Genomic DNA, 27923 nt, shown 5'->3' with positions numbered 1-27923 from the left:
GTTCATAAACTCGGTGTAGCTGAACCATTTCACTGGGAGGCCGAGGAGAGTGGCAAATCCAATACTAAGGTTTCTAAAGCTAAAGGGGCTGAAAACAAGTTCTCAAGATGGATAAACAAAGGTGATATTTATCTGCAAAGGCCAAGAGAGACTTGGGAAGAGATTAGTGAAGTACTGAGAACCAATATGACAGAGTGGCTGGACACTGGTATGGTACAAGTAGACATTGGGCAGAACTCAGAATTCAATATATTATGGAATTATTTGACGATTCTTACCTTGGACAATGATCCATTTGATTCTTCACATATTTCACTAGACAAAAGTATGGTGGGTTTGATAACTGAGCAAAATGCAATCTGCTTTGGAGGGAACAAAAACAAGGCAAGGATCAAACATCGAGTTTGCAGAGAAATTCACAGCACAGAAACAGGCCATTTGGCCCAACTTGGCCGATATTGGTGTTCATGTTCCATTCAAGACTCCTACACCCTCGCCCTCACCCCCACCCCCACCCCGCCCACACACTTCATCTCACCTTGTCAGCTTTTCAATTGATCATTCAATGAAGATTGAAGAGGCACCTGTTTGAAAGACACACACAGCCAGTCCAGTTCACAAGGGGATACTACTGTTATGGTTTGGGTTACACTACCATGGAAGTAACCACAGGGCAATGTGAGTCAACTCCCATCAAAGTAAGATGCTCAGGTCATCATGAGTATGTTTGACACCACAGACACAAATTAGTCATGGATATACAGAGAGTACAGGCTATTCATCTGCAGATTTTATAGAATAATCAACAGTCATTGGATTCCAATCCCAAAAATTAGTTATAAAAGCACCATAACATCTGGTCATTTCGCAAGTGCCTCAGCAGTTTTCCCACTTACAAGCACATCACAGTACTCAGCTTGTAGGCCTGATACCTTTGATCACTAGGGATCAGCAAATTATTAGCATTACCTCGCTGTTTTCCGTCTATCCGTTCCTGATTTTCATTGATAGTTACGTGCAACAATCTAACTCCTTTTCAATTCTCCATTGTATTTGAATGAAACAACAATAACTTGCATTCATAAAGCATAGTAAACATAGTAAAAGATCCCAAGATGTTTCACAGGAATTTTATCAAACAAAATTTGACATTGAGCCACATGAGGAGATAGTAGGACAGGTGATCAAAAGCCTGGTGAAAGGTAGGTTTTAAGGAGCCTCTTAAAGGAGGAAAGTGTGTTAGGGAGGTGGAGACGTTTAGGGAGTGAATTCCAGAGCTTAGTGTCCAGGCAACTGAAGGCACAGCCGCCAATGGACGAGTGATTAAAATTGGGGACGCTCAAGAGGCTAGAATTGGAGGGCCGCAGATATCTCAGAGGAGGTTAGAAATACAGGGAGGGGGGCAAGGCTGTGGATGGATTTGAAAATAAGGATGAGAATTTTAAAATTGAGGTGTTGCCAGTTTGGACCGGAGCCAAAATACATCAGCGAGGACAGGAGTGATGGGTGAACAGGACCTGGTGAAAGTTAAAGGATACAAGCAGCTGAGTTTTGGATGAACTGAAGTTTACAGAGGGCGCGGGGAGGAGAGCAGGGGTTTGCGTCTTTCCCTGACAAATTGGAAAAAGTTACCCACCTCTTCCGATACCAGCTGGTTCGAGCCACACAGTTCACCTGCAGAATGGTTCTTGTTTCGGAAGTTAGGAGGACAGTTGAAAGACAGGTCTAGTTGGAAAAAGAGTCAATTAGTCATGTGCAGGGTGGAACTTTGTTTAATTGTCCTGCCTGCCGAGTGCAGATATTTAAATGATTCTAAGGACAGACGCAGAACTAATATACAGCAAGTAAAACTGCTGTCAAACAGTTGTAAATTGAGCTGATCTCTTCTAAAGGCTAGCTTAAACACCTACCCATATGTCAGTGGATGTATGTAAAGGGCAGACAAATGAAGGAAATACTACCTCTGCCATATTTGGTGCCACTTGCACTGTTCGAAAGCTGGGTGCAACATTTGCCCGGTTAGTCCCAGGTCTCCTGCTTTTAACAATTACAATTATAGAATGGTTACAGCACAGAAGGAGGTCATTTGGCATGTCGTGTCTGTGCTGGCTCTCCGAAGGAGCAATTCACCGAGTGCCACTCCCTGGCCTTCCCCCTGTTGCCCTGCACATTCTTCCTTTTCAGATAGTTTTTCAGATAGCAATAAAGGCTGCCTCCCAGATGCCTGAAAAAGAGGATTTCATTTTTCTTGGGTGACTGTGTGGGCAGGTTCTGTGAGTGCTGATCTGAGCCTTGCCTGCTGTGTGAATTCTTCCTTTTCATTGTGGTTTGGATCTGGAATGCACTGCCTGAGAGCGTGGTGGAGGCAAGTTCAATCGAAGCATTCAAGAGGAAATTGGATTATCTGAACAATGAGGCTTCTCAGTCAATCCAAGGAGACTGCATCTGGTTTTCTAAAGACCCCAAGAATAGAAAGTTGGCTGGGTCAGAGGATATCTCCATGGAGGACCAGAGTCCCATCTCCATAGAACCATAGAAAGGTTACGGCACAGAACGAGGACATTCAGACCATTGTGTCTGTTCCAGCTGAAAAAACTAGCCGCCCAATCTAATCCCACCTTCCAGCACCTGGTCCGTAGCCTTGCAGGTTACAGCACTTCAGGGTGCAGGTCCAGGTACTGTTTAAATGAGTTGAGGGTTTCTGCCTCCACCACTGATCCGGGCAGTGAATTCCAGACACCCACAAAAGTGTTTCCTCACATCTCCTCTAATCCTTCTACCAATCACCTTAAATCTGTGCCCCTTGGTAACTGACCTCTCCACTAGGGGAAACAGGTCCTTCCTGTCTACTCTATCTCGGCCCCTCATAATTTTGTACAACTCAATTAAGTCACCCCTCAGCCTCCTCTGTTCTAAGAAAAGCAACCCTAGCCTATCCAATCTTTCCTCACAGCTGCAACTTTCAAGCCCTGGCAACATTCTTGTAAATCTCCTCTGTACTTTCTCCAGAGCAGTTATGTCCTTCCTGTAATGTGGTGACCAGAACTGTACACAATACTCCAGCTGTAGCCTACCCAGTGTTTTATACAATTCCAGCATTATATCCCTGCTTTTGTATTCTATACATCGGCCAATAAAGGAAACCATTCCAAATATCTTCTTCTCCACTCGATCTACCTGTCCTGCCACCTTCAGGGACCTGTGGACCACCGTCCCATCTCCATTGAGGAGCAGAGTCCCTACTCCTCCCCTGTGGAGATGCTCCCCAATAGACATAGGGGCAGTGGAGGGGAATGGAAAGCCTAGGCCTCAGTATCTACGTCAGCTTTAATGATCAAGACAGACAAATTATTCTGTATTAACCCCTCTTGGTCAAGTTTTTCCAAATACAATGGGTAGGTTTCAATATTTTTAATGACACAGTGGGAGAGGGGGGCGTGTTCTGAATCAGCCATCTTTATTACACCGCACCGAATGGGTTCACAGATACCGGACAGACACAGATCGGCTGCAATGGATGTCAAACAAATATGCACAGGTTCAAGAAGATCAGGAAGGACAAATACAGAAAAAGATTGATGAACATTAACACTATCATTCTGTGTGTCATTGAAAACCCATTGACGTTTCTGCAGTGGCTCAGAGGGTAGCAATCCCACCTCTGAGTCAGGAAGCTGTGGGCTTTAGTCTCACTCTATAAATTCAGTGGGAACTGGCACAGGAAATCAATACAGCCAACCTTCAAGTGCTCATTGTGGTGCAGAGATACTCTGAATGGCAGGATATAAATGGATGGTATGGTGTTAGTTTATTTAAGTCTTACCCTATAAATGGAAAATAAATGTGTGGGCTTGGGGTGATCAAAACATCACAACACTCTCATCTTGGGACTCACTGTGAGGGAGAATAAAGTGTTTACCTTGACACTGAGTCTTTACTTTATTGGTAAAGGCAGGTTCGCCAGTGGTTGAGACAAAGCCTCCATTACAGGTACAGTAGAAACCTCCCGCTGTATTGTTACAGCTGGCATTGGGTCCACAAGCTTCCTCTGCATTCAAACACTCATCAACATCTGCAATAAACGAGAAAGTGACTTAACTAACTTTAACCAGGAGTAGTTCTTGGAAGGGAAAATAAATTAGCATATGGACTGTTGACACTTACTCCATTATGTTTCAGGCTGCACTAGAAATACCTCTGTAATATAACCATTGCAGCTCAATTACTTCTCTTGGCATAAGTAAAGCTGGGGCTGAAAACTAACACACTCACTACTAAATCAGAGGTTGTGGGTTCAAGTCCCACTCCGGGAACGTGATCACATTATCTCAGCTGACACTTCAGTGCAGTACTGAGAGAGTGTTGTGCTTCCTTTTGAAGGAGACATTAACCGAGGCCAAGTCTGCCCTCTCAGGTGAATGTAAATGCTCCCATGGCACTACGGACTTCTCCCTGGTATTCTGGCCAATCTTTACCCTTCAATTAACATCACTAAAATAGATTATGTGGTCATTATTACATTACTGTTTGTGAGTGCTTGCTGTGCATAAATTGGCTGCAGCGTCATTTACATTATAACACTTTGAAAAGTACTTCATTAGTTGTAAAATGCTTTGGGATGTCATGAAAGGTGCTATATAAATGCAAGCTCTTTTAAAAAATAATTTGTGCTTCCCTTTGATGGAAAGTGAAGTCTTTACCTTGGCACTGAAGCTTTGTTTGATTGATAAAGACAAATCCTTCCTTACAGGTGCAGTAGTAATCCCCCGGTACATTGGTGTAAGTTAGATTTGGGCCACATGGATTTGTCAAACACTCATTGATATCTGGAATAAAAATCAGTCTTATAATCCTTCGTCTGATCATCTCTCAGTCCTGTCCTAGCTTCTGCCTGAAGAGAGGTTCCTATAACATTTACCTCTTGTACTGTGGTTCAGTATCTGGAGAAGTCAAACTCAGAGAACTTTAACCCCATTCAGCAGTGTGTACAGCAAGTGACCTGCCGGGAGGAGCTACCAATGACAACAACAACTTTTATTTATATAGCACCTTTAATGTAGTAAAATGAGCCAAGGTGCTTCACAGGAGTGTTATCAAACAGCATTTGACACCAATCCACATAGGAGATATTAGGGAAGATGACAAAAGCCTTGGTCAAAGAGGTAAGTTTTAAGGAATGTCTTCAAAGAGAGGTGGGGAAGTTTAGGGAGGGAATTTCAAAGCTTAGGATCCTGGCAGCTGAAGGTACAGCTGCCATGGGCAGTGGGTACTTTTTGGGCCAATGTTTCTCCCCTCCTGAAGGTGGTGTCTCCCATTAGGGGCCAAACATCATTTAATCTCTCATTCAATTGTCCATTCCTCCTGCTAGACAGTGAGAAGCGGCAGATTGTTGAGGGGAGACATCACAAGTGAGTTTATAGCTAGATTTCTTTATGTGAAGATAATTCAAACCTAAAGTATTTTTGGGGTGCAAACAAATTTATAATTTCTTCTGTTAGCAATGATTATTGAGTTCTCTCATCCTTGGGTTCATGTCTTCTAATGGCCTTCTATATCCCCAAACCCATCACGGTCCATTTTAGTTTTCTCCCAGTGTGAATGATACATTTCTACACAGGACAATTCATCATAGAATCTTGCAATACAAAAGGAGGCCATTCAGCCCATCGTGCCTGTGCCAGCTCTCTAAAAGAGTGATTCAATTTTTCTGACTCCACCACTCTTTCCCCATAGCTCTGTAATATGTTTCCATTGATTGAGAAGGCAATTTTTAATCTTAATCTTGATTCTGTGTACTCGATCTATTGTGAATGCACTTTGTGAGCACTTTGTGCATTTACTGTAAAACGGGTGAATTTCTGTATGTTGCTCCTGCAGCAGAACATTCTTTACCTCAACACTGAGTCTGTGTTTTATATCTAAAGGTAGATTTCCCAGTGTTTGAGACAAATCCCTTCTTATGGATGCAGTTGAAAGAACCAGGCAAATTGATGCACATTGCATTGGAGCCACATGGGTGTAACTTGCACACATTGATATCTGGAATGCAAAACAGACTTACAATTGACCCTGAGCACCTCGACTTCCTGATCACCTTTCAGTCCAGCTCTAGCTTCTGAATCACAGGGAACATAACACCACCAACACCATAGTGGTGATATGACAAAGGCAATGCAATAATTGTGGGAGCCGTCAATTTTCATATTGACTGGGAAAATCAAATCGGCAAAAGTAGTTTGGAGGACAAATTCATAGAATGCACTCAAGACAGTTGTGGATTGGGTGGGAAAGAGGTTGAGGTTCAGTCAAGATCTTATTAAATAGTGGAGCAGGCTTGAGGGGTCGAATGTCCTGCCCCTGCTTCTATTTCTTCTGTTCATATCAAGAACATGGAGATAAGGTCCTCTGGTCACCAATTTTTTTTTTCCTCGTCTTTCCCCAGTGACGTTTTCCAAAAACCCATCCAGTATCCCAACCCAATGACAATCTGCCATGTGTGAGCTTCACCAGTAAGTGTTAACAAGTTAGTTGACTCTGGGTGTGTAGGAGGCAAGGGACTGATACTGTCTTCACATAGCATTCACTCACTGGTACTTTCCAGAAAGGGTCATTGACATCAGAAGTGCAAAACATGGCTGAATTTCCTCTCCCTGTTGTAAGAGTTATTGAGGCTAATGACAGCATCCTTACTCCTACCCTAACTGAGATCAGCTGACTCAACATAGACCAGTAAGAAAACCTGGGACTTGACAACAGTTTTGTACAGTATAAGACAGTCCTACTACTAAGCATAATATTTAACCTGGAGGTATATAACTTCTCTATAAAAATGGTAGTTGTTCAGACTCTCTGCGTACCCCATCCACAAACAGTGATTGAGGGATCTAATTCCTCATTAGCTTTTCTGAAGCTCCGATGATTCTGTTTCGCTGTTGTACCTTGTTCTGTTTGTCCTAAGTAGGACCTCTGATACACTTGAAGGTCCCTTTCTGTGCCCATGTAATTTCCAAGACACTTTTCATCACCAGATTTCACAGCTGGAAGACTGTGTTATTAAAAATAACCCCTTTCCTTGACCATTCGCTGTTCTTGATCCTGCCTTAACAACTTCAATATCTCTTCCTTGATACTTCCATTGACTTGACCAAGATTCCCTTCAATTAATTCGGACTTGACGAATGTAAGGAAGAAGTCATGGGATAGTGGGAATTTATTTATTTAGAGATACAGCACTGAAACAGGCCCTTCGGCCCACCGAGTCTGTGCCGACCAACAACTGCCCATTTATACTAATCCGACATTAATCCCATATTCCTACCACATCCACACAATTCCCCTACCACCGACCTATACTAGGGGCAATTTATAATGGCCAATTTACCAAACAACCTGCAAGTCTTTGGCTGTGGGAGGAAACCGGAGCACCCGGCAAAAACCCACACGGTCACAGGGAGAACTTGCAAACTCTGCACAGGCAGTACCCAGAATTGAACCCGGGTCGCTGGAGCTGTGGTGCTCGCCACTGCGCCACTGTGCCGCCCAGTGTAAAGAGTGATGAGTGTAATTCTCCTAGCTTATTGATGTCAACTTAATGGCAGCAGCCTAGTAGTTATGGTACTGAGATTAATAACCCAGAGGTGCAGTGTTCACATCCCACTCACATTAAGTTGTGAAACTGAGTTCAAGAAATGTGAGTTGGCACCAGAAATTGGATTATTATTAAAAAAAACCCTGCCTGGTTCATTAATGCCCTGTGGGAAAGGGAGTCTGGCATTCCTATCTGGTTAAAATAACTTCAGTCCCTCACAATATGGTTGATGAGTAATGTCATCAAGGATGTTAACTAGAGACAGGAATATTTAAAAACTAATTGTAGTACTCTTTTAGATAGTAAACTATCACCAGCACAATTAGTTATTTCAATTAACAGCTATAATCACAGTAGATTTGAATGTGGCCCCAACCACCTAGATGCTCATGGAGTGGATTGCTGATTTGAGGACTATGACGTGACAGGTGGTTCAATGACAACATGGATACCATCTACCCAGCAGCATACCAACAGCAATAGAGATTTAGGTCAGAACTTTACACCCACCACCCATCACCACCACCAACCCCCAGTCTCCAGGAGCGGGTTGGGAGGCGGGCGTTGTGAAATCCGGTGGTATGACCGGGGGTGCTATGCCCGTTGCCTACCCTCCTGCGGGTATTTTACCACCGGTGGGGGAGGTGGCAGACAGCCCACCTGCCCTTCGGCCAATTGCTCGTATTATATCCAAGGCAATGGGCTCTTCACTACCTGGAGGCCACCCAGTTAAACCTGGTGGTCTCCTTGCAGGCTGCGGGGGGGGGGGGGGGATCTCTCCTGTTCAGACAAACCTGTGCCCCATGGAGCAGCCCCCTGAGTGGCCACTGCCTGCTGGACCATCACCCTCACCCTCGCAATCGATTTCCCTTTCGCCGGGGCCTGGCGCTAATTGGCGCTGGTGAGCCCCGACCCCACGTATTTTGTTGTCCATCGCTGGCTGGGGTCTGGGGCCTGCTGATTGGCTGGCAGCTCTTGGAGGTGGGACATCCTGTCATAGAGGGGCAGAAGCCACAACTGCAGGCAGTTTAATTGCCTGAGAACCATTAAATATGTTTGTGACTTCCAGGCCGGCGGAGACAGGCTCACCCCGACTTTCCAACCAGTGAGGAGGGGACGAGGGATGGGGAGGGTGGTGGGGGGGGGAGTGGGGCGGGGGTGCACCGCCTCTTGTGAAATCCTGGCCTTTAGATTGGTTCAGAACATTGCAACTTTTTCACCGCAAAGCAGACCAAAGCTATCTCACTCATTCTTAGAAGCATCACCATTTCGTCACCACTGACAAAAGCAACACAAACACAAATGCCATTTCTTCAAATTAACTCAAGGCCTCCCTGTCTCCTGCATTAGTTGTGTAACCATTACAAGACGACCTAATTATCAGCAAGCACATTCATACATCACCTTGAGTCAGCATCTCATTCAGAACCGATTCCATTCATGCAGTTTCCAGCTTGATGATGATAACTTTTGCACGGATTACAAGCCAATTTAGGCCAGTCAAAACCTAACTGCAGGTCAGTCATCTAACAAATCCTCACATTACAATTCTCTTTGTAACTCTCTAGCTGTATTTACTCAATTGGCAAAGTCCTTGGCTTGAAACCCAAAAGATTAGAATCCATCTCCTCGAGGGCTGCAAAGCTAACATGAGAAGTAAGCAAGGCCCATGCATGGAACACTGGGCATGTTACCATGGAAACTAGCCAAATGGCAGCCGAATCCAAAACAAAGAAAACACAATTATCAGCCTTTCCTTTCTCCCCAACAGCATGTCGACAATCATAAATGGCTTCAGAATGTACCAGTGTATGAATATGAAGAACCTTACTCATCAGAAACATTCATCTATAACATTTGCTTAAGCTCTATGAACCCAGTGTTGGATGAATTGACCTAGTCAATGTAAAAGGTTGCTCTACCAAAAGAAAATTAATACAAAGCTGAAGAATTTCTCATCAATCTAACCAGCCAGGTCAGTACAAGAGTGACACTAAGTATTCTCAATATCACCAATGTTAGATTTATGGCCATTAGAGCTGCATTAGAGGCTTCATTTCATTTTTTTCTCCTTTTTCCGTCAATTTTCTCCATTTCCCCATCTCTTCTTCTCAGGGAGTTGATTCTTCCTGCATTTGGTTCTGCGGTCTCCATTATCGCGCTCAAGTGGTCATTCTTGATGTAGGGGCCTAGACAGGCTGTTTGGCCTCACTGCCAATCCCACCTCTCCCTTCAGCTGACGCTGATAGAGCCACATTTCCAGCAGGGGACTGCGGGTAGTGATCAGGAGCAGGGACCCCGGCCGGTCTTTCTGTTTTCTCACCCTGCTGATTGACATCAGAAAATAAAAACCATCACAATCCGGCTTAACTAGCTGAGCCATTGCAAGGTTAACTTCCCACTGCTAAAACTGTTGACCCAATACTTTCATTATGTCCAGTGTAAATAGCACTGGGAGTTACTGATCCATCTTCACCATTATATGAATGTAGCTGGTGTCTTTGAATTGAGCTGTGGCATTTTAGAATTCCAATATATCAGTGACAACAAGAAATGTTTTGGGAATAGTCTTCCCAGGAGAGGGAGCCCTGGATACCTGCTTTTACTGGCTAACCTACATCATAGATCTAAACTAGATACGGATACACTCTTGAGCAAGATGGCTTACTTCCAACTGTGTAACGTCTCCCATCTCTGCCCCTGCCTCAGCTCATCTGCTGCTGAAACTCTCATATATGCCTTTGTTGCCCTGCTATCCTGGGTTGTCTCCCACCTTGTACCCAAATCTCTGTTGCCTCCTGTCCTAACTCACACCAGTTAAGTCCCGCTCACCCATCATCCCGGTGCCCGCTGACCTACATTGGCTCCCAGTCCAGCCTCAGTTTTGGAATTCTCATCCTTGTTTTACAGGTACCTCCATGGTCTCACCCTTCCTTATCTCTGTAGCCTCCCCCAGCCCCACAACTCTCCGAGGTCTCTGTGCTTCCTTTCCTGGCCTCCTGCTTATCCAAAATTTTAATTGCTCCACCATTGGCAGCCTTGCTATCAGCTGCCTGAGCTCTGGAATTCCCTCCCTGAACCTCGCTGCATCCCCACCTCTCTCTCCTCCTTTAAGATGCTTCTTAAAACCTACCTCTTTGTCCAAGCTTCCTACTGTCTCCTTAAGTAGCCCGGTGTCAAATTTTAGTCTGATAGCGTTCCTGTGAAGTGTCTTGGGATGCTTTACTGCATTAAAGGTGCTATATAAATGTAAGTTGTTGTTGCCTTACTGTTGCTGCATGCTTTGTTCCTAATGGGTAGAACAGTGGCTGTTTCTGTATCTTTGACTTTGTATTCAGTTCCAGCGTCTAACATATTCTGCTTGGGCCTGAGCTCACCAACACTATTCAGACCATCCAAATCTATTTCCTTCATGAACAGGCAGATAGTTCCAAACATGTTGAGCAGAATTATTTACACCCGGCATGCCCAACAATACATAACCTAACTCTCTCTCGGCTTGGCACAGGGATATCAAGCTTTGAAAGGGCCCAGTAAGATTCTTACCTATACACCCTGTATTATCATCTGTAAAGTTAGTTAATCCTGATGATGTGATGAATCCTTTCTGGCAGAGACAGTAGAAACTCCCCACTATATTATAACGTATTGTATTTGGCCCACATACTGGTGGATTTTGGAAACATTCATTATTTTCTGTAATAAATATGAAATGGACATGTGAATATTATCCATTCTCTACATTGTGTTACAGCCCCCTCATTCTCCTCTGTAGAGTCTCATCTCTATGTGCTGACAGCTAGTGATCAATCCAGTACATTTGAGAGCCTGCCAGTGGGCTGGATGCGGATTGGGTAATCAAAAGAGTAACAAGGAATGGATCAATTAGGGTCACTAGAAACTTTTAAGTTTTAACCATTTGGTGGAGATTTGATAAGTTAGATGCTTGATCATTCTGTAATTGCCAATAGTGATATGACAGAACACCTCTCAACTGCTAAAAGGACCAATGACGCTCATCAATATTGTGCTGTGGACTATATTCAATTGGGGACTTGTTTGATGTTTGAAGATGTTGGATCACGGATTGACTGGGCAGCCTCTGGGTCACTCTAAGGAGCTGCTATTCCACTTGGTGTTATGGGTGTTGAGATAGTCCCACTGGTAACAGTGGTGGGAAGCAAGACAAGGGAACAAGGGAATTACACTATGCACCCAGCTCCAGCAACATTTGAAAGCTGAACCGAAGACCCTAATTGTCACTACATGGGTGTAACACTGCATCCATTTCTCTCTGAATGTGCTTCGGGCATTTTGCTGGTTGTTGATGATGGTTCCAGCGTTTCCATTTAGCATTCTCTCAGTTTGAAGCTTGTGTAGTTTGATCTATCAATGTGTGTGATAGCTTTGTGTGCTAGGAGAGGGGCCAAGGTCCATCGAGCAAGATTGAAAAAGAGTTAAAATGAAGGTGAAATGAATTAAATAATGATTAGGTGATAAGATGAAACAAAGTCTGAGTGAGCTAAGAAGGTTTGAGGTTGTGGGAAATAACTTAGCATTGCGATGGTTTATATTTTAACTCCATATCAATTAATACGACAAACATCATAGAAGGGAACTGAATTCAGGCTTCGTGCCATTAGTTAATGGGTGTATCCCTGCCATTGCCTTGGCACACACATTCCGTCCAAGGACCTCACAGTACTTACTGTAAATATGGTTTACAGCAGACCAGAACATATTTGCATTAGTGTCTTGACATGTCTCTGTGAAACCTTTCAAAGTGTTTCAGACAGCTAACTAACGTAGGTAAATGTTGTTATGTAAGCAACGTGTTGTTATGCAATAAGAACAACTAGTTTAGAAGATAAGAAAAGAGGATAGTGTAATGACCAGGTGTGAAAGGTGTCTAGGGGTCTGTTACTATCTTCACCTGGGCTTATTGTAACAGGGTTTAATTTTAAACACTGTGTTTTGAGTTCCCCCTTTGTGAATCCTTGTTCACAACATTCCAATTATAAGGCAAAGAAATGAGCACAAACAGGCTTTCTTTGGTTGAAAGAAAAAAGATGACATTTATTAAACCTTAAACTTAAACTCTAATACAATTCTTTCTTTGGCCTCCTTGTCGCAAGAGACAATGGGTAAGCGCCTAGAGGTGGTCAATGGTTTGTGGAGCAGTGCCTGGAGTGGCTATAAAGGCTAATTCTAGAGTGACAGACTCTTCCACAGGTGCTGCAGATAAAATTGGTTGTCAGGGCTGTTACACAGTTGGCTTTTTCCTTGCACTTCTGTCTTTTTTCCTGCCAACTGCTAAGTCTCTTCGATTCGCCATTCTTTAGCCCTGCCTTTATGGCTGTCCGCCAGCTCTGGCGATCACTGGCAACTGACTCCCACAACTTGTGGTCAACGTCACAGGACTTCATGTCGCGTTTGCAGACGTCTTTAAAGTGGAGACAAGGACGGCCGGTGGGTCTGATACCAGTGACGGGCTCGCTGTACAATGTGTCCTTGGGGATCCTGCCATCTTCCATGCGGCTCACATGGCCAAGCCATCTCATGTGCCGCTGGCTTAGTAGGGTGTATATGCTGGGGAGTTTGGCCGCCTCGAGGACTTCTGCGTTGAAGATACGGTCCTGCCACCTGATGCCAAGGATTCTTTGGAGGCAGCGAATATGGAATGAGTTGAGACGTCGCTCTTGGCTGACATACATTGTCCAGGCCTTGCTGCCGTAGAGCAAGGTACTGAGGACACAGGCTTGAAACACTCGGACTTTTGTGTTCCGTGTCGGTTCGCCATTTTCCCACACCCTCTTGGCCAGTCTGGACATAGTAGTGGACGCCTTTCCCATGCGCTTGTTGATTTTTGCATCGAGAGACAGGTTACTGGTGATAGTTGAGCCTAGGTAGGTGAACTCTTGAACCACTTCCAGAGCATGGTCGCCGATATTGATGGAGCATTTCTGACGTCCTGTCCCATGATGTTCGTTTTCTTGAGGCTGATGGTTAGGCCAAATCCGTTGCAGGCAGCCGCAATCCTGTCGATGAGTCTCTGCAGACACTCTTCAGTGTGAGATGTTAATGCAGCATCGTCAGCAAAGAGGAGTTCCCTGATGAGGACTTTCCGTACTTTGGTCTTTGCTCTTAGACGGGCAAGGTTGAACAACCTGCCATCTGATCTTGTGTGGAGGAAAATTTCTTCTTCTGAAGACTTGAATGCATGTGAGAGCAGCAGGGAGAAGAAGATCCCAAACAGTGTAGGTGTGAGAACACAGCCCTGTTTCACGCCACTCAGGATAGGAAAGGGGTCTGATGAGGCACCGCTATGCTGAATTGTGCCTTTTTATTGTCATGGAATGAGGTGATGATACTTATTAGCTTTGGTGGACTTCCGATCTTTGCCAGTAGTCTGAAGAGACCACGTCTGCTGATGAGGTCAAAGGCTTTGGTGAGATCTATGAAAGCAACGTAGAGGGGCATCTGTTGTTTGCGGCATTTCTCCTTTAGCTGGTGAAGGGAGAACAGCATGTCAATGGTGGATCTCTCTGCTCAAAAGCCACACTGTGCCTCAGGGTAGACACGCTCAGCCAGCTTCTGGAGTCTGTTTAAAACGACTCGAGCAAAGGCTTTCCCCACTATGCTGAGCAGGGAGATTCCACGGTAGTTGTTGCAGTCACTGCGGTCACCTTTGTTTTTATAGAGTGTGATGATATTGGCTTCGCGCATGTCCTGTGGTCCTGCTCCCTCATCCCAGCACAGGCAAAGCAGTTCATGGAGTGCTGAGAGTATAGCAGGCTTGGCACTCTTGATTATTTCAGGGGTAATGCCGCCTTTCCATGGGCTTTTCCACTGGCTAGAGAATCAATGGCATCACTGTTCCGATTTTGTTGGCTGTTCGTCCAGCTCATCCATGACTGGCAGAGACTGGGCTGCATTGAGGGTGGTATCAGTGCAACATTTACCCTGGATACAGTTCTGGGTAGTGCTCAACCCAGCGGTCCATTTGCTTGCGTTGGTCAGTGATCGTGTTCCCTGATTTAGACTTGAGGGGGGCGATCTTCTTGATAGTTGGCCCAAAAGCTCTCTTAATGCCATCATACATTCCTCTGATGCTTCCGGTGTCAGAGGCCAGCTGAATATGACTGCATAGGTGTTGCCAGTAGTCATTTGCACAGTGCCTGGCTGTTCTTTGTGCAGCGCTTCAGGCTACTTTAAGTGCTACGGATGTTAACTCACTGGGGGCTTTCTTGTAGTTCAACAGTGCAGTGCGCTTAGCGGTTATGACAGGTTCCAGCTCTTCAAAGTGAGATTGAAACCAGTCTGCATTCTGCTTCTCACGTTTGCCAAAGGTGGTCATTGCTGAGTCATAGATGGCGTCTCTGACGTGGGCTCACTTCGTTTTTGTATCCCCTGGAGGAGTGTTTGGAAGGGCTTTTTCAAGTGAATTTAGAAACTTATGTAACAGCTGTGGATAGGAATTTTTTTTAGTGTTGATGTGCAGGCAGCCCTTCTGCTTGGAGTGATGCAGCTTCTTTGGTTTGAGTCTAACTTTGCTGCACACCAGGGAATGGTCAGTGTTGCAGTTAACGCCTATGAATATACGACACGCCCACACTAGGTTGCACACATGATACTCACATGCAAATAGGGACAGAAAAGAAGAAAAGATAAGATGACCAGCTTGAGGCAATATCTTGTTGCTGTTTTTCGAGCTTGCTCTAGTCCTTGATTGAAGATATGGTCTTGCGTTTCGTCGGGGCCCAGTATTCTTCTTAAGCCTTGTTCACGTCGGAGATTTTTCTCTCTTTGAGTTTATGTGTCTTCAATGGTTTCTGAAGCTGGTGAGAGTGAGATGAGGAGGGAGATGTTCTCAGTCCAGGAGAAAACAGCTTTCCGTTCTAGGATCACATGGCTTTCTCAGTTCAAAATCTGTTTTTCCAGTTTAAAGTCGCCTAGTTGGTCAGCAGGTCATGACCGACTGGTTTAACCAGGTCTCCTCTGTGTATTGGGGAAGAAAAAGACTGGATCCCTTTGTTCCAACACTGTCTGTTACTATGCAAATGTGTTTCCAGTCCTGGGCTTGCAATTTTAAGTTTTAATGTTCATGTGGTGAAATCATGTGTGCCTCAGTCTTGGCAGGTGAGGGGGGATTTGCCTGACGCCTTCACACTCAAGGGAATGAAATGTGATTTGAAGAAAAACAGCACATTTCATTACAGAGTTTGAGAGAAATATAAGATACAGATTCATTTCCATTCATTCACCAATCGTAAAGCTCATTGAAAATGGTCTTTTCTGGGTGCCAGGGCTGCTTTAATTATCCTTTTTTCAGGAGAGTTAGTAGTGGGTGGGTCAATTCTGAACTCTCAGAGTCATGCAAAAACTTTTCACTTCAGGGGATGTGTAGTTCCCTTTGCCTCTGACTGTGGGGGAGGAGTATTTGTTACTCTCCCCTTTGTTCTCTGGGAGATTCCTACCTGCAGTTATTTGTGCAGACTTAACTGCACTCTCCTGTGACACCTTGACTAGGTGAGGCATCACCCTCGTGGTTTCTCTGCCCCCTAGAGGTCTCTCTTTGTCTCGGCAGGTTGCTGTAAATGCTGTTAGCAACTCTGGTGGGGTGCTTCTACTGTCTGCATTTACATAGGAGGATGTGGGGTCTAATGTTGCACATTTTTCAGGGTTGGTTGACCGGATGGGAGGAGTTTTGATCTGGGATTCTGCCCGGACTTTCTTTAACCTGCCCTCTTGGTCACTTTTTTCCCTTCCCTGTCTAACCTTTTGCCAGCCTTGTGCCTGCCTGTCCCTTTTTGTTCTGGGTGGGGACCCTTACAGTTCACCAGCCCTCTGCTGGAGGGTCCTCCTAACACCGGTACAGGACTTGTGGGTGCATGTTTCACTGTAGGTTGGGGTTTCCTCTCAACCTGGCACATGTGGCCACTCCTGCAGTACTCCACCACATCTTTGTGGAGATTTGGCCAGTCAAACTGCTGTCTTATGCAGGCTTTGGTCTTTCGTATACCAGCATGTACAGCCACTGTAGTCTCGTGGGCCCTTCTTAATATTTCTCTCCGGTATCTCTGTGGCACCACTAACTGGTGAAGTACTGTCCACTCCTTGCTCTCAGGTCTGTGAGGAGAACTCCATTTCCTCATCAGTACCTCATTCTTTGACTAATAGCAGTCTGGGACTCCCTCTCCTTCACTTTCAGACTGGGCAGCCTGTGCTAGCTCTTGCAATACAGGGTCGGCTCACTGAGCCTCAGCTAGGGAAAATCCAATTAATTCATTCCCTGAGTCTTCTAACTTTCCAACGAAAGTCTCGGATAAACAGACCTCATGGTCATTTGCCTGCAGTGCAAATCCTTGTTCACAACTTTCCAATTATAAGGGAAAGAAATGAGCACAAACAGGCTTTCTTTGGTTTAAAGAAGAAAGATGAAATGTTTTTAAACCTTAAGCTTAAGCCCTAATACGGTTAATGCCTACGGATATATGACATGCCCACACTAGCTTGCACAGGTGATACACACATGCAAATAGGGACAGAAAAGAGCAGAAGAAAAGATAAGTAGAACAGCTTGAGGCACTATCTTGTTACTATTTTTCAAGCTCATTCTAGTCCTTGATTGAAGATATGTGTCTTGCGTTTCGTTTGGGCCCAGTATTCTTCTTAAACCTTGTTCACATAGGAGACTTTTCTCTCTTTGAGTTTACGTGTCTTCAATGGTTTCTGAAGCTGATGAGAGTGAAATGAGGGCAGACAGAAGGGAGATGTTCTCAGTCCAAGAGAAAACAGCTTTCCGTTCTAGGATCACATGGCTTTCTCAGTTCAAAATCTGTTTTTCCAGTTTAAAATGGCCTAGTTGGCCAGCAGGTGGTCACGTGACCGACTGGTTTGACCAGGTCTCTTCTGTGTATTGGGGAAGCAGAAGACTGGATCCCTTTGTTCCAACACTGTCTGTTACTATGCAAATGTGTTTCCAGTCAGGGGCTTGCAATTTTAAGTTTTAATGTTCATGTGGTGAAATTATGTGTGCCTCAGTCATGGCAGGTGAGGGGGTTTGCCTGACAATACTTTAAGGTTAAGATGGGAAAAATACAAAGAAGCAAATGGAAAAGGACTAGAGTCAAGAAAGACAATTAAGAATAGGCCTATTGGTACCAAGCCATTCAGGGATATCCTGGCATCAATTTGCAGTCATTCTGGTATCCTCAGACTCCATGTAGTGTTACTGCAATCCTGTCAAATGCTCAACAAAGAGCAAAGAATAAGCTCATTATCAGCACTGTTGTTGAGATAGTATGTCATAGAGAAGGAGCTTCAAAAAGGGGCCATTGGCAATGTATGTCATGTTGGGAGTTGTGGTATATTAGATTATTGCCACAGGGGTTTCTGAAGGATGGCTTTCATTCTATATTTCGGGTAAGTTAACTCATCACTATTTTAAGTCTGTACAGATTTGAGTGCTGTGAATGAAGCCAGATCAACCAATGGGCATTGAACATGAGACAGCATCTAGAAACTTCCTCTTCCCTTCACATTACTGTCCTTCAGGCAGTTGAGAAGTGAGCTCTATCTGATCAGAGTGGCATAGTAGAATCTGGTACAAATAACTATTGTGATAAATAGAAGGCAAGAAATTATTTTTCCTAATATGTTAATTGGTTGAGGAAGATGAAGGAATGGACAATGTCTTTGATCAATCACTGAGGCCCAGACAAGCATCGCTGTCCAAATCCAGAAGGATGGATCACAAGCCAGCAAACCAGATCACATTTCAAATAACTACAATTATCAGGATATCACAGGTAAATAGCATGTTATCATCAGTCACTGAGAGGAGACACTACATTCTCACTAAAGGACTGCAGTCTCAATAATTCTACACTTTCAGTTGCGAATCCAATAGCTCTCCCCATGGACTGGTCACACCAGCTTACCTCTCACACTTGCACACAGCTCACTCCATTTTGTTCAAATGATAGGGTATCGCTCATTGTTAGATGGTGCTGGGGCAATATTTGTGGCATATTCATGGACACAGAGCAATCGTGGAATCTGAGCATCGATGTTACTTTAATAGCTTTGGAGACAAGGCTTGGAGAATAAGATTAATGTTATCAATGAGCTTGGGGTGTATACCATAAAAGAAGGTGATATCAGCAAAGCTCATTCTAGACTACATGGAGGCCAAGTTGAAAAACCTGTTTTGGATATGGGCAACTTTTACTTTAGAATTGGATCAATTGCTCTGGGCAATGTTTACACATGAATACAAACTATCATTCTGCTACAGGACAACTTGTACTCAATAACAAAGCATCTTTGTTACAGTGCAGTGAAAATTCCAATCGGATCTTGAGTGCTTGTCCTACTAAATTTGGGGAAAAACTGGACAACTGGGAGAGATAATGAAATAGAGACTATTCTGCTCAAAACCATACACATAAACGTTCACTACTGGTATCTCCAAACACAACTTCCAACCCTTCAGCCAACCAAAACGCCTGGGAAGAATCTTGTTCCATTGGAATAACCAAGTATTCAATAAGCATCATGCCCAAAGCATCACTGCCAACTGCAGAGAATGTCAGCCATGCCACCTGCATATACCATAGCATACAGACTAACTAAACCAGCCGCAGCGCCTGTTGACTGGCGTTTTCTCAGTCAGCCATGCACTTCTATCAACTGCTCGCCAACGTTGCCATTAGTCTAGGCTCCAACACTTTTGCAAGTGTTTCCTTGTGATATTAAGATTACAACAATGCCATGCCATGTCAACTGAGCCAACTGTACCAGGTTACGTGTGTTAATTACGCCCAGCTTGCCATTCGTGTCACATAAGCCATTCATCAACATGTGCCACCTAATGCCCCACAAGCTTGCCATACCAACTAGTTTGCCAAGACTGTTGAACAGGTAAAATGTGCCAAGCATAGAATTAAAACAAGCTTCATTAAAGCTTTAGATTGAGCCGGGCATGTTAGCGTGAAAGCTGCAACAGTGGGAAATGAGAAAGGGGAATGGGACAATGCGGATTGTTCTTTCACAGACATGATGGGTTGGATATTCATCTTGGAGTCCTATTGGCTTTAAGAGAACTGAATTTCTATCTAGATGGGCCAAATGGCCTCCGTCTGTGCCCCAAAGATCAATGGATCTATGATGGCTGCCCAGCCATATCACCAGTGGGTGGCACTGGATGGTAATCATGGGCATGGAGGCCGGTACTTTGGTCAACTGTGGTGTGCACATCACCATACAGTTCAGGAAGGTAGCGAGCTTGGATTGTGCTCAGGTAGGTGCTCAGCCAGAGCACTACAATTGACTTCAATGGGAGGGGAGATTTGGCCAAGGGATTAACCTGCTTCTGATTGTTAGGTGGATTTTTGGGTCATTGAGGAAGAGGCTGGGCTGCGAGGCTTCCATGGTCAAACAGTCTTCCAACACTCATTGCCTCGGCTCAGCCATGAAGAAGGTCAATTGAGCTGAGTTCCACAAGGTGACAGATTCCCGTGGAATTGTTCCCATATACTCGGTGATTTAAATCACAGGCTCAAGGGGAGTTTGATTTCTTAAAGGGGTCACCCTCTCCTGAAATAAAACCTCCAATACTGCCTGTTTTATTGATTGATGTGTTGTCAGTGAGGGAAATCAGAGCCTAGAGCACCATTAGATCACATATGGTTGACAACAGCGCAGTTGTTGACCTTCCTCAGAGATTAACGTTTTGCGAAATACTTTATGTTAGATTGATAAAGATGGCGGTCCTTAAATGATTATTGGTTCAGACTCGTTACATCCAAAAGGTAATCACACGCAGCAACATTGAGAGAGGAGGCTTTCTCATTCAGTGTTCCTGGTGCATATCTGGAACTGCTGAATCCCATCTTTCATCCTTTGAGCTATGCCAAGTGCATTGAAATGGACAAACTGCCCTATTGTACCACAAAGGAAAGCATTAAAAGAGCAGATGTAATAGTGTTCTCACCGTGGCAGTTTGTCCGGCTGGTAAAGTTAGTCTTTCCTGCATGGTTGAAGTATCCTGCCTTACAGGTGCAGTAGAAACTCCCGAATGTATTGTAACATTCTGTGTTTGCGCCACATAATGTCGATGCAGTAGCTTTAACCTCTCCGCACTCATTGTCATCTGAAATGAAGAGAAAGAATATGGCAGACTTTAATAAAAATATAAGAACATAAGAAATGGGAGCAGGAGTAGGTCAAACAACCTGGTGCGCCAATCAATAAGATCCTACCTAATCATCTACCACAACTTTGCTTTCCTACCCTATCCCCATATCCCGTGATTCCCTTACTGTGCAAAATTTATCAATCTCAGTTCTGAATATACTCAGCAACTGAGAATCCACAGACTCTGGGGTAGAGAATTCCAAAGATTCACAACCTTTGAGTGAAGAAATTTCTCCTGAGACCCTGCCCCCTAATTCTCATCAATTTTAATTAATTTAAATTTAATTTCAATTTGTTTATTGCAAGGGGAATGGTATATAAAAGTAGAGATGTTTTGCTACAGTTCTATAGGGCATTGGTGAGACCATTTCTAGAGTGTTGGGTACAGTTTTGGTCTCCTGACTTCAGAAAGGACATCATTGCATTGGAAGCAGTTCAGAGAAGGTTCATGACTGATTCCAGGGTTATCTTATGAGGAAAGGCTGGACAGGTTGGGTCTGAATTCATTGGAGTTTAGATGGATGAGAGGTGATCTTATTGAAACATATAAGATCCCAAGCAGCCTTGACTGGGTGGATGCTGAAAGGACATTTCCCCTTGTGGGAGAGACTAAAACTAGGGGGGCAGAGTTTAAAAGTAAGGGGCTTAGGACAGAGATGAGGAGAATTTTTTTTCTCTCAGAGTGCCATGAGCCTGTGGAACTCTCTTCTCCGGAAAGAGGTGGAGGTGGGGTCATTGAACCTTTTTAAGGCAGAGGTAGACAGATTCTTGACAAACAAGGGAGTCAAAGGGTATCGGGGGTAGGCAGGAAAGTGGAATTGTGTCCACAAACAGCTCAGCCATGATTTTATAGAATGGTGGAGCAGGCTCGAGGGGCCGAATGGCCTACTCCTGTTCCTAGTTTGTATGTTCTTTGGTTCCCCAGACAGGGAAAACAGCCTCTCACCATCTACCCTGTCCATCTCACTAAGAATATTTGACGTTTCAGTGAGATCATATCTCATTCTTCTAAACTTCAATTTACTCAGCCTCTCCTCCCGTCCCAGCAATCAATCTAATCAGCCTTATCTTTATAACTGCTGAAAATAGAGACATGTTGTCGAAGCTTTTCGTCTTGCACTCATCAAGACAACACGCAAGAATAACCAATGTAAGGGAAAACAACAATTTATACTGCATGAAAAGAGAGTGCTGATTGGTTGACCAGTGAACTCTGATTGGTCGAGGCATTGCCATGGAGAATGCACCAGTTTACGGTGACTGATAATTAACTGCCAAGTTTTGTTTGAAATTTAAAACATGCACACAGAGAGCTTGACTCTGATTGGTCAAGGCATTGCCCTGAAGAATGAACCAGCGAACGGCTGTCACTTATTTTGTTCAGCTGAAACAGGCGCAATGTGTGTACATGTTCTGCCTGTCTGTAAAGAACAGGGCCCTGTGTATTAATATATGTAGATCTCAGTACACGCAAATGCAGCACACTGCGAGCCCTTCTAATGATCTTAAATTGTTTTTCAGCGTAATTCTGAGCACACTGAGGATTATTTAGCAAATGTTGTCCAATCGCTGAATCACGTCTAATGTTAGACAGTGTTTTGAGTTTTGCAAGCATGGGCTAGTTGGGTACAGCCTGTACCTTGCCCATTGCGAACAACGGAAGGGGCATGCTGTTTGATACGATCTGCCAGTCTTTGGGACTTACAGCCTGTATCTTTTCTTTACTTTAAATAATCTAGCATATGAGATCAGCATTTTTTTTCAATGGACTGTTCACAATTAAAGGGCCCAATGGAGTCCAATAAGAAGGGACAGACACATGTGCCGGAACTTGACATTTGCACTCCTGGCCTGCAGGAAGTGGGATCCTGGGCATCTACAACACCATGCAGTCATTCATTGTCAAGCCCAGAGGAGTCTGAAGATTGTAGGAGGAGAGTTGGGAGACTGAGTAATTCCACAGTTTTGAGTGCCTGGGAAGGAATGAGTTACAGTGAGGGAATGTGATAACAGATAATCAGTTTATTTAAGTGATTTTGGTTGAGGGATTAGTAATGGCCAGAACACCATGTTCTTCAAAATAGTGCCATATGATTTTTTTTTTACGTCCACCCGAACGGGTAGACTGGGACTCAGTTTAACCACTCAGAAATTCAGCATCTCCAACAGTGCAGTGCTCCCTCGGTACCACATCGTGGCTGGGATTTTACTGCACCTTCCTCCCCACCTCAAGGCGGTGGGAGGGGTCACAGAATATCACGATGAGTGGCATGGGTGCGGTGGGGCAGAGGGCCCATTGCCTCCCTGTTGTCCAGTGATCATCCTGGGGGAGGGGGTGGGGGGGGGAGGCGAATATGCCCAGAGGGCAATTGAGGCCCTTAAATGGCCTATACGGGGCCTTTTCCCCTCCCGCCACTAGGATCTCACCAGCAGCAGGGTGAGGAGGTGGGGGTATGCCTTGTAAAATGAGGCACCCTTCCCGCGGGCTTGGGGTGGGGGGAACCACCTTACCCCAGGCCAGGAACCACTTTACCCACCCCCCCCCCATCCACCCCAGGATCCCCCCTACCACTGGACCAAACGACCACCCCGCCACCGCCCTCGCTGGGGCCTTCCGGACTGGCCCCGGCAACCCCACCTCATCTACCTCTGTTCTGGGATTCCACCACTGGGCCCCGAGTCCGAGGCCTCTGCAATACCGGCAGTGGCCACCGCTCTCGGTGGCACTACTGGTACTGCTGAGCTGCTGGCCCTCGGATTGTGATACTTTGAATCAAAAAGACCGGAGGATCACTCCGGGGGCGGAGGAGGGGCACGAAAAGGCAGAGGTGGGGTTCCCCCTGCCTTTTTGACCTGACACCAGGAGCCCTGCCTCCAGCACAAATACAGCCCCATGAAGGAAAGCCTGGATCAGATCTCTAGAAGGGGACTTGACCCCATAATCCTCTGTCTTCGAGACAAGAGTGCTATCCACGGAGCCGCAGATCATATCATTCAGCTGCAGGTTGGCTTTGTGGCCAATCAGCGGCCTTCTCATCATTCCTGTGACATGGCAAAGGGAAGGCCCATCACCAGACTGACCATTCATTTAATTAAAAAGAGGAATAAGGACCCCCCCTCAAGTCAAACCTTTAGGTTCTAACTCACCAATACAGGTCATGTTTGTTGCAAGGTAAAATCCAGGGCCACAATTAATGATTTTGGCTACACATTGATTCCCTATGTTGCAGAAGTAAATCACTGTAAAAAAACAGAACAAGACTCAGAGATGGGAAGAAATACATTCCGATGTAGTTAAATTACATTACAGAGCTGGAGGTATAAGCAGAACAGCCCCAGAAAATGATTTGCCAATTAATTACTTGATCTAAAGAGATGCAGATTTTTTTTTTAATACATTTATGGGATGTGGGCATCGCTGACTAGGTCAGCATTTATTGCCCTTCCCTAATTATCCATGAGAAGGTGGTGGTGAACTGCCTTCTTGAACCGCTGCAGTCCATTTGGGGTAGGTACACCCCCAGTGCTGTTAGGGAGGGAGTTCCAGGATTTTGACCCAATGACAGTGAAGGAACGGCGAGATAGTTCCAAGTCAGGATGGTGTGTGGCTTGGAGGGGAACTTGCAGGTGGTGGTGTTCCCATGCATTTGCTGCCCTTGTCCTTCTAGTTGGTACAGGTCATGGGTGTGGAAGGTGCTGTCGAAGGAACCTTGGTGCGTTGCTGCAGTGCATCTTGTAGATGGTACACACTGTTGCCACTGTGCGTCGGTGGTGGAGGGAGTGAATGTTTGTGGATGGTGTGCCAATCAAGCGGGCTGCTTTGTCCTGGATGGTGTCGAGCTTCTTGAGTGTTATTGGAGCTGCACCCATCCAGGCAAGTGGAGAATATTCCATCACACTCCTGACTTGTGCCTTGGAGATGGTGGACAGGCTTTGGGAGTCAGGAGGTGAGTGATTCACTGCAGGATTCCTAGCCTCTAATTCCACTGGCACGGGTTAACCCATGCTGCTGCCTTGGGCTGCCCCTCATTGACTCCTCGGGCAAAACTCTTGGAACACTGAGGGATATGGAGGCAGACCGATAACATCACGGCCTGCACCCAAATCCACAAAGTCCAGTTCAAGGCCATATAGTGCAGCTGTCAGTTGAGGCGAGGACTGGGCTTCATTAGGTCCCCATGGTTGAATAGTTTGCCCAGGCTCAGTGACGAATGGCCACTTGGCAAATTCTTGGATAGCGTCTAGTTATGGTAATTCATATCCAGCAAGAATCAATGCCTTCAGAGGGGAGAAATTTGCAGGCAGTAAAATGAATCCCTGTTTTATATGGAACAATAGGTAATCCGAGAAAATAAGGTAGGAATTTAACGATAAAGGACTTCATCAGGCCTTGACACAACCTTGTGGAGTCCTTTCCAAAATCTGCTGCCTTTGTATTGGTCTGGTTGAGCTGCAGTTGCACTCAGTCCACCAGGTGGCAGCCTATTCCATTAGTTTGAAGTTTTCGGAGGGCGAATTCCCGTTTCCTGCTGGATTTTTATCGTTTGCTACAGTAACTAACAGCCATGCCACTAGTATCTCAGCTACAGACCTGAGCTGCGAGCATTGTGGAAATGTGCACAGTTATATTTGTGATCAAAAGTGGGAGGAGTGTTGCATTCAGCACCAACCTACATTCATATAGCTCCTTTAACGTAATAGAATGGTGTAAGTCACTCTTAAAGCCAATCCCAGCATCGCGTGCTTAAATGGCCTCTCGCGCATCCTCCATTTCAATTGCTTCACCATTGGCGGCTGTGTCTTCAGCTGCCTGGGCCCTAAGTTCTGCAATTCCCTCCCTAAAGCTCTCCACCTCTCTCTCCTCCTTTAAGTTGCTCCTTAAAACCTACCTCTTTGACCGAGCTTTTGCTCATTTGTCCTCATATGTGGCTTGGTGTCAAACGTTGTTTGCTAAATGCACCCGTGAATTGCTTTCTGGTATTTTACAATGTTAAGGGTCCTATGTAATGTTGCTATCTACACATTCGCAACTTTCCAAGGGGGTTGGAGGGGATGGGTCTAATCACTGGAGTGAGATTAAGAGCTGGAACGCTGTTGTAACCCAACTGCTTCACTAATGTCCTTTAGGAAGGGAAATCTGCCATCCTTACCCAGCCCAGCATCCAAGTGACTCCAGTCCCGCACTAACGTGGTTGACTCTTAAATGCCCTCTGAAGTGGCCGAGCAAGCCGCTCAGTTGTTTAGGGCAACTAGCGATTGGCAATAACTGCCAGCCTTGCCTATGGTGCCCACATCCCAGGCTTGAATTAAAGAGCAGCTAGATGGGTTATGGGGTCTTGCGTATAAATTATGTAAAGTAAGTCCAGAGCCTGGGTACTGAAATGGTACCAGGGAAGATGGACTTCAGTTACGTGGAGAGATTGGAAAAGCACGGACTGTTCTCCTTAGAGCAGAGAAGGTTAAGGGGAGATTTAAGAATATGACGGTTTTTGATTGAGTAAATAAGAAGTTATTTCCATTGGCAGGAGGGTCAGTAACCAGAGGGGACAGATTTAAGATAATTGGGCAAAGGTGTGTAGAATCTCGTTTTCGATGGAGTGAGTTGTTGTGATCTGGAATGCACTGCCTGAAAGGGCAGTGGAAGCAGATTCAATAATAGCTTTCGAAAGTGATTGGATAAGTACCTGAAATTTGCAGGGCTGTGCAGCAAACAATTGGACAGCTCTTTCAACATGGGTACAGTGGGCTGAATGGTCTCCTTCTAATGGAAAGGGTGGTTGTTGCTGGGCAGGTGATGGGAAGTTTATAAATATAGTTTGTCCAAACATGTCCAACACTCTTTTAGAAACTGACCTCATCTCCTCACCATATACCTCAATCCCACCTACCCCCCACTTTCTCATAATCACACAAATCCTTCTCTCTCCGGAAGCAGAGGTAGAGAGATCTCGGGAGGGAATTCTTCAGCTTCGGCAGCTAAAGGCACAGCTGCTAATGGTGGAGTGATGGAAATTGGGGATGCGCAAGAGGCCAGAATTGAAAGAGTGCAGGGATCTTGTAGGATTGTAAGGCTGGAGGAAGATACAGAGATAATGAGGGGCGAGGACATGGAGAGATTTGAACACAAGATGTGAATTTTTCAGTTGAAGCATTGGTGGATCGGGAGCCACTGTAGATCAATTAGGGAAGGGGTGGTGGGTGAGCGAGTTTTGGGGCGAGTTCCTATGTGACAGCAGTGCTTTGGATGCAGTCAAGTTTATTTAGTGACATAATGACTGACATTTATTCATGGTCTCCCATGTATCACTGAATGGAGCCTGACCCTCTTTATCCCAACTTTGAGACAAATGTGTTGGTTATTGTTCTGGGTTGTCTGCGTCTTGCTGGTTGCCAATACCATCTACAGTTTAGACACATGTCTTTCATCTGTGAGGTCAAGGTTCAGAGCCAGTACCAACTGACAGGACTAAATTCCTCCCTCCCCACCCATTGTTAGGATCTTATATAAACTGTTTCAATCACAATACGAATTTGCCCCATATTCAGTGGTACATTGACGATCACGCTTAGTTTTACTCTGCATCTAATTCGTGCTGTACCTGTCCTGGGAATGTTTGATGAGACAGTGTAGAGGGAGTGTCATGCTAGGCCCCCACCTGCCAAGAATGAGGCACATTAATTTTGTCATGAACATTGATTTTAAACTGTGACTGGAGTGAAGAAAGGACTTGTTAAACAGATCAGCCATGGCTGGAAAAGACATTTGCATATTAACAGACAGTGTTTGGAAGGACAAAGCAGCCATTCCCTGACACATTCAACCCACAATGGACTTTCGATCACCGGACGCTGAAGGTGGGGGAGCTCACATTCCAGATTGACTTCTAAGATGGCCGAATGCACAAACGGACATGGTCAAACCAGCTAGTCACATGAATAACCTGCTGGGCAACCTGAGTTTTTTGAATTTGTACAAACAGTTTGGGCAGAAAGCAGAATGCCCCTGGACTGAGAAGATCTCTCCTGGCTGGCTCACCACAGCCTCTCCTGTCTACCTGCTCCCATCTCTTTCTCACAAGCCTCTGAATCCACTGAAGACACATGAACCCCAAGAGAGAAAGGTCTCCTACAGATA

At 45.1% G+C, this 27923-nt stretch overlaps 1 protein-coding gene across 5 annotated transcripts in view; it reads right to left on the bottom strand.

Moving 5' to 3' along the window:
- Nucleotides 1-27923, bottom strand: part of LOC137355624 (adhesion G protein-coupled receptor E3-like) — a 71099-nt gene that overhangs the window by 27624 nt on the left and 15552 nt on the right. For 2 of the 5 annotated variants that reach the window (XM_068020981.1, XM_068020980.1), the window contains 7 exons: nucleotides 23936-24028; nucleotides 20586-20744; nucleotides 11135-11284; nucleotides 4701-4826; nucleotides 3920-4072; nucleotides 1637-1725; nucleotides 279-362 (listed from right to left, as the gene is read on the bottom strand). In XM_068020981.1, coding sequence (XP_067877082.1) covers nucleotides 279-362; nucleotides 1637-1725; nucleotides 3920-4072; nucleotides 4701-4826; nucleotides 11135-11284; nucleotides 20586-20744; nucleotides 23936-24028 — 854 coding nt within the window. The remainder of the gene's footprint in view (nucleotides 1-278; nucleotides 363-1636; nucleotides 1726-3919; nucleotides 4073-4700; nucleotides 4827-11134; nucleotides 11285-20585; nucleotides 20745-23935; nucleotides 24029-27923) is intronic. The other 3 variants (XM_068020982.1, XM_068020983.1, XM_068020984.1) reach the window with 3 other exon arrangements.

The sequence above is a fragment of the Heterodontus francisci genome, chromosome 43, assembly GCF_036365525.1.
Source record: "Heterodontus francisci isolate sHetFra1 chromosome 43, sHetFra1.hap1, whole genome shotgun sequence".
NCBI lineage: Eukaryota > Metazoa > Chordata > Chondrichthyes > Heterodontiformes > Heterodontidae > Heterodontus > Heterodontus francisci.
Note: the sequence above shows the minus strand (reverse complement) of the source record. Positions and strands in the feature narration are given on the sequence as shown.